Source organism: Orbicella franksi, chromosome 7, assembly GCF_964199315.1.
Source record: "Orbicella franksi chromosome 7, jaOrbFran1.1, whole genome shotgun sequence".
In the NCBI taxonomy this organism is placed as follows: domain Eukaryota; kingdom Metazoa; phylum Cnidaria; class Anthozoa; order Scleractinia; family Merulinidae; genus Orbicella; species Orbicella franksi.
This window is the reverse complement of record NC_138151.1, coordinates 9,062,752-9,077,522: the sequence shown is the minus strand read 5'-3', so window position 1 is coordinate 9,077,522 and position 14,771 is coordinate 9,062,752. Positions and strand designations below refer to the sequence as shown.

At 39.4% G+C, this 14,771-nt stretch overlaps 1 protein-coding gene across 1 annotated transcript; it reads left to right on the top strand.

Moving 5' to 3' along the window:
* Positions 1 to 519: 519 nt before the first annotated feature.
* On the top strand, positions 520 to 13,232 carry LOC145491769 (tyrosine-protein kinase RYK-like). Its single transcript, XM_081471027.1, has 12 exons — positions 520 to 1,559; positions 1,668 to 1,804; positions 2,200 to 2,302; positions 4,543 to 4,671; positions 4,826 to 4,876; positions 6,127 to 6,289; positions 6,682 to 6,773; positions 7,971 to 8,312; positions 9,177 to 9,463; positions 10,148 to 10,257; positions 10,862 to 11,021; positions 12,000 to 13,232. The coding sequence occupies exons 1-12, from the start codon at positions 1,448 to 1,450 to the stop codon at positions 12,246 to 12,248; spliced, it is 1,935 nt and encodes a 644-aa protein (XP_081327153.1). The 5' UTR covers positions 520 to 1,447; the 3' UTR covers positions 12,249 to 13,232.
* The last annotated feature ends 1,539 nt before the right edge of the window (positions 13,233 to 14,771 follow it).

Genomic DNA, 14,771 nt, shown 5'->3' with positions numbered 1-14,771 from the left:
TTGTTGGATGATTCAGATACACAAAAAGTGCCAGGCGTCGCAGAGTGTTCTCTCCCGCCCCTGACTAAATTCACTTAATTAATAGGTCCCCTTAAACAATATTTTTGGGCTTACAAACTCTGTGCCTTATTCGTTAACGAAGCCCAATTTTTTCAGATTTAGGGTGTTCTTCCGGGCATGTTCTCTCTAAAACGAAGACCCCCCATTTTTCTTTTTTACACTATATTTAACTCATCATCTCACTGTGGTAAAAGTCCCAGAAAAAATTCAATGTAGGAAAATTTTCGCGCGAACGTCCATAAATCAGGGTTGTACGTTTCTGTCAACCTTTCAGGTGGAGTATGGCCGCCATCTTGCGCGACTGCATCGTCATCGTCGTCGTCACCGTTCGTCCTGCGTACGCTCTCACGAGTAATACCGCTAGCCATGATAACCATGAGAAAATCAATTCCTTTTCTTTTCTATATGGGTATGGGACTCCGCTTGGGGGCCCTTCGGAGCGCCAGAGCTCCGCTATAAATCAGTAGTGTCGTTTCAGCCTGAGTTTGTCGTCTTTGTCGGGTCACTCGGGAAATAACATAATGTTTCCTGATTCAGGTCCCGCACATGGTGATGGAGCAGCTCAGGGCAAGAGCTTAAGGGCCGGATACATGGTACTCCCTTTTATGGGTATGTGCGGCCCCAATTTTGGTCTGAAAAAAGGTCAGACTTTTGACCATTTTGGCCTGAAATAGGAAATGTTTTCACTCTGGCTCAGCACTGGGTATTGGGCAAATTTGTAGCTCTTCCCATGTTTACACACGAAATGGAGGCCAGGTCTGGCTGGCTCCATTTCATATCATGTGGAGCCGTGTACTAAATTTTCGAGGCCTGAAAAGGCCGGGATACATCAACGTTAAGTCTAAAATAGGGTATGCAGAGATTTCTGGTCTGAAACAAGGTACAAGTTTTAAGGAGTCAAGGTTGGGCCGCAAAATCCCACCAAAAACTTTAGAGTATCCCCCCACGGGAACATAGGAGGAAAGCCGAGCCCACTTTCATGGTCTGTTCAACCTCGTTCCCAGGATCCCTGGGATCGGGAGCGAGGTTGGAAACCCTGATCCGGATCGCTGGAAACGCAACCAAAGCGCCCAAAGTGCTCACAAGTTAAGAGCATTTTCAGAATAGAGAAGTATATCGAAAATTTCAAATTCTCAGCAATAGCAGTGAAAACAAAAATACTAAAGCAGCTGCATCGTGCATCGTGCGTCGTGCATCGTAAAATCGGAAATTGTTGACATCAGTGAAGTTGATTGGCTCTCTAACAAAAGCTTTTATTGGGGAGCCTTTGTTCCAACACAAACACCCAAACAAAGCCTCTCTCAAGCTTTATCGCCGCAAGCATGAAATAATATTCTTAGGGCTATCTGTGCCCGGTCCATAAAGTTAAACTCAATGCGAGAGGAAGATGAATCATTCCAGTCTACTTTTATTTCTATTACTCTTGCTTCTGGTCGTCCTGAGAGCCTCATGTTCACTCAATTTGTACATAAATCGCACTGAATCCAAGAAAATTCTCGGTGGGTTGCCTCGTTACCTTGATCCAAGATCGATCGATCGATCGATCAAGAAACGCTTCAAAACGATACAGATTTTATTAACATCGCTGTTATGTTTCTCTATCGCAGGGATCGAGGGTGACATATACTACATACGAGACGGGCAAGTTAAACTCAACGCCGTCAACTTTAACATGACGGTGCCTTCGCGAGTGGATTGTTTGCGATTTATTTGGTACTCTAAACGCATACCGTCCAAGCCCATGGTAAGTAACTTGGCTGCGTAGAATCCTAAACGAGTGGATTTATGTATGTGCAGCATTCGATAACCTTATTTCAGGGCTATAAAGTTAATAGAGCTTGTCGGCTTGCGGCACACTTCATTCTGCACGACAGCAACAGCGCGAGTTTGTTTATTTCATCGGTCTTCATTAATTTTGCCCGTCGATTCGCTTGAAACTAAACCCGTGTTCTTCGTAATCCTAGATCTTTCACGTTTCATAAGGAACTTCAGTCACTAAGTGTATAAAATGAATGAGAACGACGAAACTGTACACTTTGTAACTTGTTCGTTTTATTGCCATGTTTACAATAGCCCTGTATTACCCTTAGCGGAATTGTTTTCTTTGTTGGAAATCAGTGATGACCTTTTCTCTCCTAGGGATACTACTACACTTTAAAACTGAGATCATTTACTCCCGATCTTCTGGTTGAACCAAAGGTGAACATAGAACGACTTGGTCCTGTTCCAGAAACCAAGAAAGGTACAATGTTAGTTTTCGATTACCCGATCAAACGTTCCAAGCGTGCGAGAAAGTTAGCCCACGGCACGAAGTACATTTGGGGCTAAATTACTCGATCGAGGCTTCAGATTTCTCGTAAATATAGAAATTCATTGACAACGTGAGGTTTCAATCGAAAAGAATTCACCCAATGCCCTTAAACGTATACTGTTTCCTCATTTTCGTCGATAAGTATGAAGGCGTGCGGAAAAGGAACTGCGCACAGATTAATGTAATGTAATTTACACTCAAACGAGCAAACTCCACGAGAACGTATGATCAAAAATCTGTTAAGACATTGCATCTTCTCTTAAAATTTTAAAAGCTCCTAAGATCACTTTTGCAGAAAAACATCATTCGGGAAAACACGCGCTGTCTTGCATCACCCGCGCTGTCTTGCATCGCTCCAAAACCTCAATTTGTAAAACACATTTTGGCTTATCAAACTGATCACATAGTTGTACTGGATATCTGGCACCACAACTTTCGATGTTTCCCGTAGCCGTGTGTTTCTTTTCCGGATATTCCGGCATGGACAAGAGAAGATAAATTTAAAAGTGGAGAAAAAATGTGTGTCATTTCGAATGTTGAAACTTGAGTTTTATTTGTTGTTATCAAGTGCTGTTTACTTTGGAGATACAGAACATATTTGCAGCGTAAAAAACGATTGCTAATGACACCTTGAAGAGCAATAATAACACTGAAAAACAATTAAAATCGTTGGAACATTACGCTCTCTCTGAAACTTCCTTCCTGGGCATATTTTAGCTTGTTTTGGTTGTCTGTCACATAGTGTTCAAGCATTATTTGGAACTGACTTAAATGTATGTGCTAATATAATTTTGTCTTGATGGACCACACAGGATAATTATCCTGCCTAAAACGGTCTGGTGATTTTTTTATCTGATATCACAAGGTTTGCTTTCTAATCAACTAACTTAACTTCCCCACTTACCCCCCCCCCCCCCCCATTCTCCCTAACCCCCCTTTGTGTTATTTTCAGCCACTAACTGGACAGTGTTTGTTTAGAAAAAAGTAAATTACATAATTTAACTGAACTAAAACTTACCCAATTAGCCAACCAGAAGCCTTGTCTACTGAACTGATATCCTGAAATATTTATCACCGAATTTGGATACAGTAAATAACTCATCGTTTTTGGTATGATTTGGCAACATACATTTATCAATCAGGTTCATCTAGTCTCACCATTGGTATTTTGGCTTAACTGCATTTGCCTAAATACAACTATGGCTTGACCAAATTCAGCTGATACACGTTATGCCACCAAAGCGTGCCAGAAAAGTATGATGAAGAATAACAATCCTTAACCTTTGATTTTGCCCTTGGAATTCCCAGTCGAAAGAATCAAAATTTAAGACAATAAGGCAACTTCACAACACTTTTTTTCCTTTTGTTTAAAAACTATAAACATGCTAGCTCATGTAAATTTTCAAACTGATAATACTAATTAAAGAAGTTCATTGATATAAACAAGTCCTAAATTAGTTCAAATTTTTGGTAAACAGTGGTATAATTATCATCAAAGGTGGAATATAAATGGCCATAAATAGATTTAATTATTTTATGGCCTGAAGGCAGTGATTATTCAAGCCAGTGAACCAAGCAAGAGAGAACATAAAACCAGTCAAACATGTCACAAACTGAACAAACTGGTTATGCTGGCTATCAAATACCATCTTGCCAAACCTGCAAGCTGCAGAATTGTTTTTCTTTGGCATGAATTAATCTTTCAATATGTAATGATCCATTAGTAAGCACTTGCGATGTTCCAAGAGATCTATAGGTGGCATTATTATGCATAAAAAAGAAAGTTGTCCCAAAAAAATCAACAGAACAATATTGTAATTTTTATTGTTTAATGATGACCCATTATTCCATAAATTTGAGATACTTTTTTGAATACATTTAAAAAGGCTAGCGAGGAGACTGAATTTGCATTTTGAAACCAGCAAGTAAATGTATAGTATTTGCATGAATATAGGCAAGCTATACCAGTGATAATTTTCAAACTTAACACTTAATTTGTTTAACTGACACGTTCTGGGAAACTTAAAGCAGCCACCTAAGCAAACCTGTGTAATCTTTTCTTGTGGATGTTTGCTCCTGCATCAAAAAAATTAGATCTGTATTTTGAATAATTTCATTATGTACAACATGCTGTTGTTTAGTTAAATTGCTTGAATATCTCTTCATTGCAGAATTCTGTGTAAATATGACCTGTAGCGGAACCAAGGATGGCACAGCACACATGTTAATCCAAATAAACATAACTTCAGAAGAAAGACAGTTCATGTTAAATCTTCAAAGGATAAAATCATGTAGAAAAGGTATTTGAAATTTTGCTTAACAATTTAACTATGGACATATCTCTGTCAGCCTTTGATTTACATGGTTGTCAAGATCTTTCACTCCTCCTGATGATCTCCTGTGTCCTATTGGCTGCATTTCAATACATTCTTCTTCTTTTTTTTCTGTATTTAGTTACTCATGTTCATACAAGTATTACCAAGCCAACAGTTTCACCACAGAGAGGTAAAAATATATGTATAACCTAAACACGGAGCAGTACAATCTCCAGAATAGTCAGCTTTAAAATAAGACATAATGCAGTAATGCTATTGTAACCTTTTGCTTGAACTGATATCCAACAGTTGGAAGATATGTGCTGTCATTTACATGGGCATTTCTTTTCTTGTAATAGTTTATTAGTCAACATTTTTTGAATGGAGCTGCTCTTTGGGTAATGCACAATAATTGCCAATCTTCTTCCTTAATAACTTCATTTATTACTGCATAAAATGAATGTAAAATTAGAATTATTTTGGCCCTGCATATTCAATCCTTGGATTAAGCTTAATCTCGGATAAACATTAATCCTCTTTAGATGGTAGGATGGCTTTAAAGTATTTATTCAGATGGAAAACTTTTTATATACCTTTCTATAAATATTTTTAGTGTGAAGACAATTTACTTAAACTGTAGATTTTGCTGTAGAAAATTAGAAATTGTTTCAGTAGTGAAGTAGAATCTAGCTGTAGTTTCCTGGTTTGACAATTATATAATTACTCACTCATAATTGTTGCTGCTGGAATTTATAGAGGATTAATACATTTTTGACTCAGTGTTTTTCAATGTAGGTATCATGTTTTACATTCCTAAAATTGTTACGTAAACCAGTTCAGCTTGCACCTTCTGTCTGCCATATTAATAGTACTAAAGGAGCCAAACTAATAAACTCCCTCTCCCCTCTAACCAGAGCTGATTTCTCTTAATTTTAATTATGATTACCGAAGTCCTGTCTTTTATACAAAGTAAATAAAAAACACTATTGCAGGGCTGCCTTAATTAAATAACTGGCTATTTCCTAGCTTGCTCACAAAGAAACTTTAATGAGCAATCCTGGAGAATTAAAGCAGTCTGAATTTGAGTAAAGCAAGGTTGGGAAAACGGGCATCTTTTGGAGGCACGTCTCTTCTTGACCTCCAAGCTGCGGGCCAGAGACGTGTCTGGAATTAATGAACAGAGAAATTCTATACATGTTAGTAACAAAGCCCTCACAGAGAACCATGCCGACAAAAGTTCAAATGAGGCCTGAAACTACCGTGAAATTGATGTTAAAATCTGTCAAAATCCAAGCTTTTGCTGATCCATGGCATCATCAGGGGTATTCACTGTGGACTGGCAAAAATTGGGATTTTAAAAGATTTTAACATCAGTTTAACATCAAGTTTTGTCAGTAACTGTATGATTAATATAAAAAGAGATTGTTTTGCCTTTTTCAGCTGGCACTGAAGCAAATCCACCCATCTCCCCGATGGATAAAACAACGGTGTTCTACATTGCAGTAGGAGTGGCTTGTAGCATTATTTTTATCATTGCTCTTGCGGTAGCCGCCATTCACGTCCATTCCATGCCAAATCCAAACAGTAATAAAGATGGGGCAAGGTTGGCAGCATTTGGTCTTATTGATTGGAGTAGCATAATTATAGCTTTTGAAATCTAGCTGCTTCATGATGTAATGCATATGTGTATTTTAACAAGTATGTTAAATCCTGTGTGATAGGCAGATGAGAATGGCTTTGTTGTCAAGTGTAGCTTGCTTAAATGTATTATACTTCACTCTCTATGTTAAAAAAAATACTTCTCCCTCCCCCTCTGCCCACTTCTACCAACAAGTTATATGTGACTTTGAGTCTTTTTATGATTCAGGCTAAGAAATGTCTGTCCTTGTTATTGTTGTTCTCATAAGCTTGCCTAGTACAACTCTTACCTGCCTTTTTAATTGTTGATGTTTGACTTGTGTTAATAAATTTCTGTTGATCTCTAATTATTCATAGTGAGTCTGAGGCTGCTGGAGGGCAGCAATCTTTGTCCAAAACACCTCTTATCACTGCAGCAGAGCAACCAAAACAAGTAGCAGTCAATGCAGGTATAAGAACTACAACATACTGACATACATGTATATGCATAAAAATCTTATAAACTGTGTTTAAAGAACCATATAATTTATTATAGACCTGAGCGCATCAAATGCCTTGTACATTGTGTCAAAACAGCTCCAAGAGGGACGTACATCTCGAATAAAATTTATAACCCAATAAAAGCTTTCATAGATGAGTACATCAAGGGCCATTAATATGAGGAAAATAAACCATAGCTTGTCAGTAAGCCACTGCTTATCTTGAGGTCAGCACACATGAAGGGACTATTTCCTGCAGCTAGTCCCTGCAACTAGTCGCAGGAACTGGCCATTTTTACCACAAAATCTAGTCGCAGGGACTTAAATTTGGTCCCTACGACTAGTCCCACCAATTCACACTGGTTTGAATTTTTGGGACAAGTCCCTGTGACTTGGTCCTCAAAACGCTGTCCCTGCTAACAGTCCCTTCGTGTAAACTCTTCAGAGGACTAGTTGCAGAGACTGGTCCCCTCGTATGTGCCAACCTTTAAATTAACCTGCAACCATTTTAGCTAACGCTTGTCGTACATCTTCCTTTCGAGACTTTTACTTCAACAGAATAACTTTGATATGGAACAGTTTACCTGAAAATATCAAGGATTCAGACACTATAAGCTCTTTTAAAAGTAAACTTAAGTCATTTTATTTTACTAGACTTTTAAATGTTTTTGATGGTGACAATAATTATTTTCGTTCTTTTAAATTAATTTGTCCTAAGTGTCACCGTGTTAATATTTTCTTTGTCTGTACGTGTTAAGTTGATTAGTACATTTTAGATTGTATTTGTGTTATTTAGATTATTTGATCTGTAGTTTAGTCGGGTCAGGGAAGGGTTTTTTCGGGATATTTTTAGGGGGTTGGGTGTGGGTGTATTAACCAAGTAGGGGACTTATGTCCTATTGTTAAGCACCTGTACTTGTACGAATCCTAAAATAAAATGAAATAATAATAAAATAAGCTGCCACATTATGCTACACTATAGAAGTTTAACCAGTCAAAATCTTAGTACAATCTTGTTTTAAGGTAATTGCTTTGCTGCGAGAAAAAAAGATTCCCTTTCTTTTGGCCTTTTTAGTTGTAGAGAGAAGAGAACTTCAGAGTGTTTTCTAGCATGTTTCTTCAGTCAGAATGTTTCTTTTTGTCTTTTCACCCTTTTCTCCCCTGTAGATGGAAGCAACTGTGCTCAAAATGGTTACATTCCAAATGCAAACCACATTCCAGTGAAGGTTGAAATCCAGGCAGGTCCAACAGTAAATAGCCTAGCCAGAAACATGCCTGCTGTATTGACAATTCTAAATGGAGATGTACCACATGTAAGGCCAAGGATACCAGGAGGGTTTCCCGTCAGGGACAGCACTATTAGCATTACCCCAAGTGATGGATATTACAGTGCAGGGGGACTGCAATCAACGCAGAAGGGGAAATATGGCAACAGGGACATGAAAGCAGAGTTAAAAGACTTAGAGGTGGAAATGGATAGGATCACTTTAGGGGATCTGCTTGAAGAAGGTGAGGGAAAACCTCTTTTAGAGCTTCTTTCAAACAGTAGGAAATTATTTCTCTTCCCCGTTGAGATTCTGAATGCTTAGGAGTAAGTTCTGTTAGCTTATAACATCCACTAAACAACTCATATCTCAAGTTAACAGGAGTGTGAGTTAGCAAATATGTATAGATAATCGTATGAATGCAAGTGCAATCTACACCACAAGTGACATTTGAAAATTCTCTCAGTGCAAATTAAAAATAAACGATAAATTGGCCTGCCCTCAGCCAATCACAATTGAAAGTAATTTTCTCAGTTATAATAATAAGGCCTTTAATTAATTTTGATCTTAACTCAAACTGAAGCTTGTTTGAATGTTGTGGCTTTCAAGACTTATCTTAAGCTACAACATTAAGCTTTTCTGTTCTTGTTAATTTAAAAGAAATTGTGACTTTACAGAAGTTAGAGAGAGGATGTTGAGTTATAAGGTACTATTAAGTTTTGGAAGCTGGCGAAATTGGAGTATACCCAGGCTGTTGTTTATGTTCAGTTGAAATGAGCAAAAAGCTCATATGATGCGTGATAATAGCGATAAACGAAATATGAGGCTGAAAAGGCTCTTGAAAGTATCAAATAGTAGCTGGTTTAAATACTGCATTCTTTCTCGCGCTCGCCTCAACGCTGCCTCGAACTTGCGCCAAGTCCCCTTTTTCGACAGGCCCACAACTCTACGCGCTTCTAGCTCCAACGAAAGAGAGGAGCCTGGAGAATCGTAAGGCCACTATGGCCACACATTGAATCATTTGACAAAGACATTAAACTAACAAAAGTCGTCTCTTTCGTATAGCTTTGTATCACAGTGCTCTCTCTGTTTGTTTTCTTGGTCACAGGGACTTTCGCTCGTATTTATAATGGAGTTTTAACTGGACCCGGAGAAGGTCAACAACAACAAAGCGTTTTGGTGAAAACTGTCTCTGGAATGGCATCGGCGGACCAAGTGAACCTGTTACTGATAGAAAGTTCCATGTTAAAGGACTTAACTCACAGAAATCTTCTGCCTGTTATGGCAGTATGCTTGGAAGATGAGAAACAACCGTTAGTTATGTTTCCATTCATGAACAGAGGCAATCTAAAATTGTTTATCAAAAAATCCAGATCTCCGGAAGGTGGTTCCAAGGTAAGGCTCATTTTTGTAAGATTACATTGGCGCTTCTCAAGCTTAGGAGATATTACTTGGCTGATCACTTCAAAATTCCTTTCCTCCATGGGGATTGGAAACTACATCCTACTTCAGGTCACTCTGACCCATGCCACCGCGGTTGTCCCTGCCGTTGTTGAAAGAAACATCACGTGATGAGACGGTCTTATAGCATGCTCTCGAACTTGCGGGCACCTAAAACTCCTCATATTCCGGATCGAGAATCATTTTCCGCATGAGGGAATGGTATGGATTTTGCATCTCGAAATGGGCTAACCTGTAAGCGGGCGACGAGCGGGATCTGGGCTCTCTCCCAGATCCCGCTCATCGCCCGCCCGCTTTTTTCGATCGTTCCCACTGACTGAAAGCCTGCAACAGGCTAGAAATAGGCATATATAGTTAGTTATTTGCTTTAATTGTATCATTTAATTAATCAATAGCATCAGAATATTTCTTTGTACCCGTGTTTTGTTGTTACATAATATTGAAGCGCGATTTCGTGGTTTTCCTGTTAGAACGTTTTGGATCTCGGAAGTTGGACACCTAATCAGTTCACGCGTTAAGGTGTTCATGAACTTTCTCAGACTTCCGACCTTTGAGTTTGTCGTTGATGGGATTAATACTCCACTAAGCCTAACTGCTACACTTATCTCGTTTGTTTAGTCACTTACGACAGCAGATCTTGTTCATGTTGGTATTCAAATCGCCAAAGGACTTCAATACTTAGCAAGACGAAGAATTGTGCACAAGGATATAGCTGCAAGGAATTGTGTGTAAGTAGGGCAACAGACAAGTCATAGCTGCTTGGTTTAGCTTTCGTTACCTTATTTGTCCTCATGCGAATTGGCAATCTCGTCCCAAGACCCCGCGCGTTTTGGGTCAGCGGTGAGCGAACGCGCGACGCTCTGGACGAAATCAAACACATGAACCAGAAAATCCTGGTTCCTTTTGATTATGCGCACGCATTCAAGTTTAATAACGGTTTCTGAACATGCGCAGAGAGAGTAACCGCTGTAACTAATGCTAGCTCACTTTCCGATTTCTCCCAGAGGTCTCGATTCCTTGCAATTGGTTTTAACCGAAAGGATCGCGACCTCGGGGAAAAAAGATTAGCGAAATGGAATTTTTAGTGTGTTATTTATGCCTAAACAAGAGATATAAGGGTTGGGCTTCTTCGTGGGATTTGGCTAGGTAGCGTTATAGGATTAGCGTTTGATTTAGGCATTTTGTTACACCGTAGCAGAGAAGCTATCTTCCAGGCCAGGCAACAGAATTAGATGCTAAATCTGTTTCCTAAGTTTGAGCAAATGTTCTATTACCAGTCAAACATGATCGAAAATATTGTGAGAAATGCAGGGTATGATTTTTATGTCGTAGCATTGATGACGACTTGAATGTGAAAGTAACAGACTGCGCATTATCAAGAGACTTATTCCCTCAAGATTACTGTTGCCTTGGTGACAATGAAAACAGACCAGTCAAATGGATGGCGGTGGAAAGCTTGGAGCAAGGCAGATACACAGTGGCGAGTGACGTGGTGAGTGTGGAGAGCCTGGGTACCACGTGAATATTTTAAATCAGTCTCTTTACTCAGTACACCGAGACTAAGGTCCCGTACACACTTCGCGGGAGAAATTTGAAGACGGTGTTTTCACTCTGAAAATGCATCAATTTTTTTCCGTCCACACTACGTCGGGGGAATTTAAAACGCAGCAATCACCCGGCGCTCATTTTAGATTTGTGTCTGAGGAAAACCTGGACAAGATAATCACACGATTATCGTGACGTCATCGTTGTAGAAAAGCTCCGTTTTCAAAATGTTTTTCCGTCCATACTAAAACTCAAAGCCGGCGTTTTTAAATTCCTCCAGCTTGAAAAGCTTTTTCGAAAAGCTCCGTTTTCTTGACGGATTAGTGTAGATGGTAGGGGTAACCATAGAAATAAAGCTGCGTTTTCAAATTTCTCCGGCGTAGTGTGGAACGGGGCCTGAAAGATTGATACGTTAAAGTCACGCAATCCAGGCAGATTTGTGCATGACAGTATTTAGGTATAAATTTTACCATTGTGTTTATGTCTTTCGTCTTTCTTCTTCTTGTGATAAGTAACAGCCCCCGCATCTCAAGTTTGTCTAAGAAATGGAAAAGAGAGCTGACTTGTGGAACCAGGGTCTTTTGCAGGTGAACCTGAGACAAAAAGCGCTGAGTAGAGAAAAATAAAACTGGCTGCGTGAAAACTGAGATCGAGATGCACGTGATCACTTCAGTTTTTGTGCATGTGCAGCCATATTCTCCTTTCCTTTTTTCTGAGAATCTTGCTCGTCACTCTTAGAGAACAGAGAGGTTTTTTGTAGTCTAATTTTATTCGTTGCATTTCATTCTGGGGGGAAAAGCAGTGTCAAAGATGGCAGGAGAGAGTATGTATTGCCTTAAGCTGTTTTCTCTTTGAGGCTAGTAATTAATAGGTTTATTTTTTTTTCCTTCTTTTCCCTGTCTGTTCATGCCTTCGTCTTTCAAAGTGGGCCTATGGTGTCACTCTGTGGGAGCTGATGACTCTGGGACAACAGCCTTATGGAAACATCGACGCTTTCGAGATGCTGAACTTCCTCAAACAAGGACACAGAATTTCCCAGCCCGTCAACTGTCCCGATGAACTTTTCACTGTCATTGCCTGTTGTTGGGCTCTGTCTGAAGACGAACGGCCAGGTTTTGGGCAGATGATCGTGTGTTTGACGGACTTCCTTAATGCTCTGAGCAATTTTATCTGAAAGAAAAATATCCGGTAAATATCGGAAGAGGAGAAGGCATCATTGTTTGTATGGTGTGTCGATGTCAGTGTCCTGTCTTCTAAAGGCAAGCTACAGGCCGGGGTCGCCTCTCTTTTACAAGTTCGCAGCAACAAATAGTTGACAGTCTATAAAGGAATTTACTCCAACAGTTCATTTATCAGATGTGTGGCACTACTCTGCACTCGGTTGAAATTGTTGCTCGAGCTGACCTAAATTCAGTGTAAATGGACCTCAAAGGAAAACATGGAACCTTATTGAAAAACTTTTTGCTGAAGCATCTATCACTGGCTGAGGAAAGTCATATCTCAGTTACTTGTGTTTGTAACCAGCTCATGAGAAGCGCAATGATCGTGTCTTACTTTCTTCAGGTGACTTGTCCAGCGGTTTACACTATGGAAGCAAAAATTCCTTGACTTCATGCATCACAGCCGGAACAAATCTTTCCCAGAGAGAGAGGAAATTAAGCGTAGCCCTATAGCAGAGACTAGCTAATATTTTGCCCAAGAATATGCGTGAAGAAGTAATGAAATAGATTGCTAAGTATAGTGCATTTGAGCTATGCTCACTGAGTGGTAAAATAAGTTTGAAGCTCCTGTGGTCTAGCTTTAGTCCAACGTGCTTCTCTCACCCAACCGAACTTTCCAAGCTGATGACGTCACCCCGTTTCACCCTCTGTCATTTGAAAGTTTGTAAAACGGTTCTAGGCCAAAACAATTTCGTTTAGTCATATCGACTCGTAATATAAATACATTTTCGTGGAGTTATGTTTCTGCAATCAAATTCAACTGGATCCCAGTTACAAGTGACGGAGTGGGTACAAAAACCGCGGGTTCACAGGTCATTGACAGAGAATCAGTGGATAAATTCGATTCTCAGAGGTAATATATTTCACTTGTGTACGATAGATTTTGCGTTGTGGTAACTGAAATATTCCTCGAAAGATTATTTTTTAATAAATGACTTTGAAGTATAAACTGGCTTTGGTTGGGGTTTGGTTACTTTCTCGTCCTTTTAGGCCGCGATCCTTTTGGTCAGCGGTGAATACGCGACCTCTTGTCCGATCTGAATGTTTGTGCATGCGTAGAGTACTCGTTTTGTAATCTAAGCCCAATCTCGTACTTCGAGTCTTCGTTGCTTACTGCGCATGCTGTTCGAATTCCCGACCGCTGGTCAAAGGGAACGAAGACGCTGGGTACGAGGGTGATCTCAGCCAATCAAATTTAAAGGGAAGTCCGAGAATCAAGAACTTCGGGAGGAGAATGCTTTGGTTATTACCCTGTAACAAAATTATCGTCAAACCTGATAATACCCACCCTAACCCCATGAAAATAATCCCCAAAACCCGCCAACATAGATTCATTCTGAGTGTAAGCGTCATCCCCCTTCTCCACGAATTTAAACACACGCTTATTTCAAAACTTTTCTCACAGAGAAGAGCTAGCTATTGTACTCTCGTTCCGATTTCAAGCTTGTTTGGCACCTTAGTTCGTTGCAGTGAGCTCGGAGATCGAAGTATGATTTTATCTTTCGTCTTTGATATCATTATTATCAGCTACCTCTACAGGTTTACCATGTGGTACAACCTACAACCCAAAGTTTTTTTGTAAGAAAATCCCTTTCAACAAGTAATTTCAAACAGTTATGAAACTCGACTTTCCTCACGTACAATATAGTTCCTCACCACGACCGAAAATGAGTCGGCCAAAATAAAAACACCCTCGAGTATATACGCTAATGTGTGCGGGGTTGAACGAAAAAACCACCATGAGGGGATATGATTTGAAAAGATTTAACGCAAGCCTTTTCACTAAAAAACTAAAATCGATTATAGTAACGTCGGCCCAAATCTGAGATTTTGTTATGGCCGTATAGTTTTGGGATGATAAGAACTGGCATCAATAACTTTCATTTGAATGACGTCTGTTTCCTCGGACTTTCTTCCCATTTCCATTTCTAAATTAGGAAGAAAACTCCATCTGTCTAGTGACAAATGAGTATAAAGGTTTAATTACTTGTTCTAATAGTTGCGAGGAAGAAGACCGTGTGATGGAAGGTGAAAAAAACAAGAAGTTATTTACGAAGTGTGTAAAAGGCATATTAATCTTTTGTACAAAACAAACAAAAAGATGACGGATAGCTGTGGAAATCGGAAGATTAGGAAATATTAAATATTATTATCTTGTCCTGGGGAAAAGCTTACGAGTTTCGCTCATCTTTTTATCCGATCGTAATTCTCCTAAAAAGCATGTTCGTTGACAATCTCTTTTTCAACAATTTCAAACTCGATCCTAAAACGAGATTGACTCCATTTCCTAGATGCTCTATTTTCTTCTTTTTTTCTTGTTTTGTTTTGTTTTACTCTTCTTTTTCTGTCACTTTCGGACAGCACATTACAAATGTAAATCAGGGCTTGTTTCCGTCCCTCCCATGAAGTTATAGGTTTACAAGCTAGTCGAGCACATGTTCTGGATTTTATTTTGTAATGCTTGCACTGCTCAATTT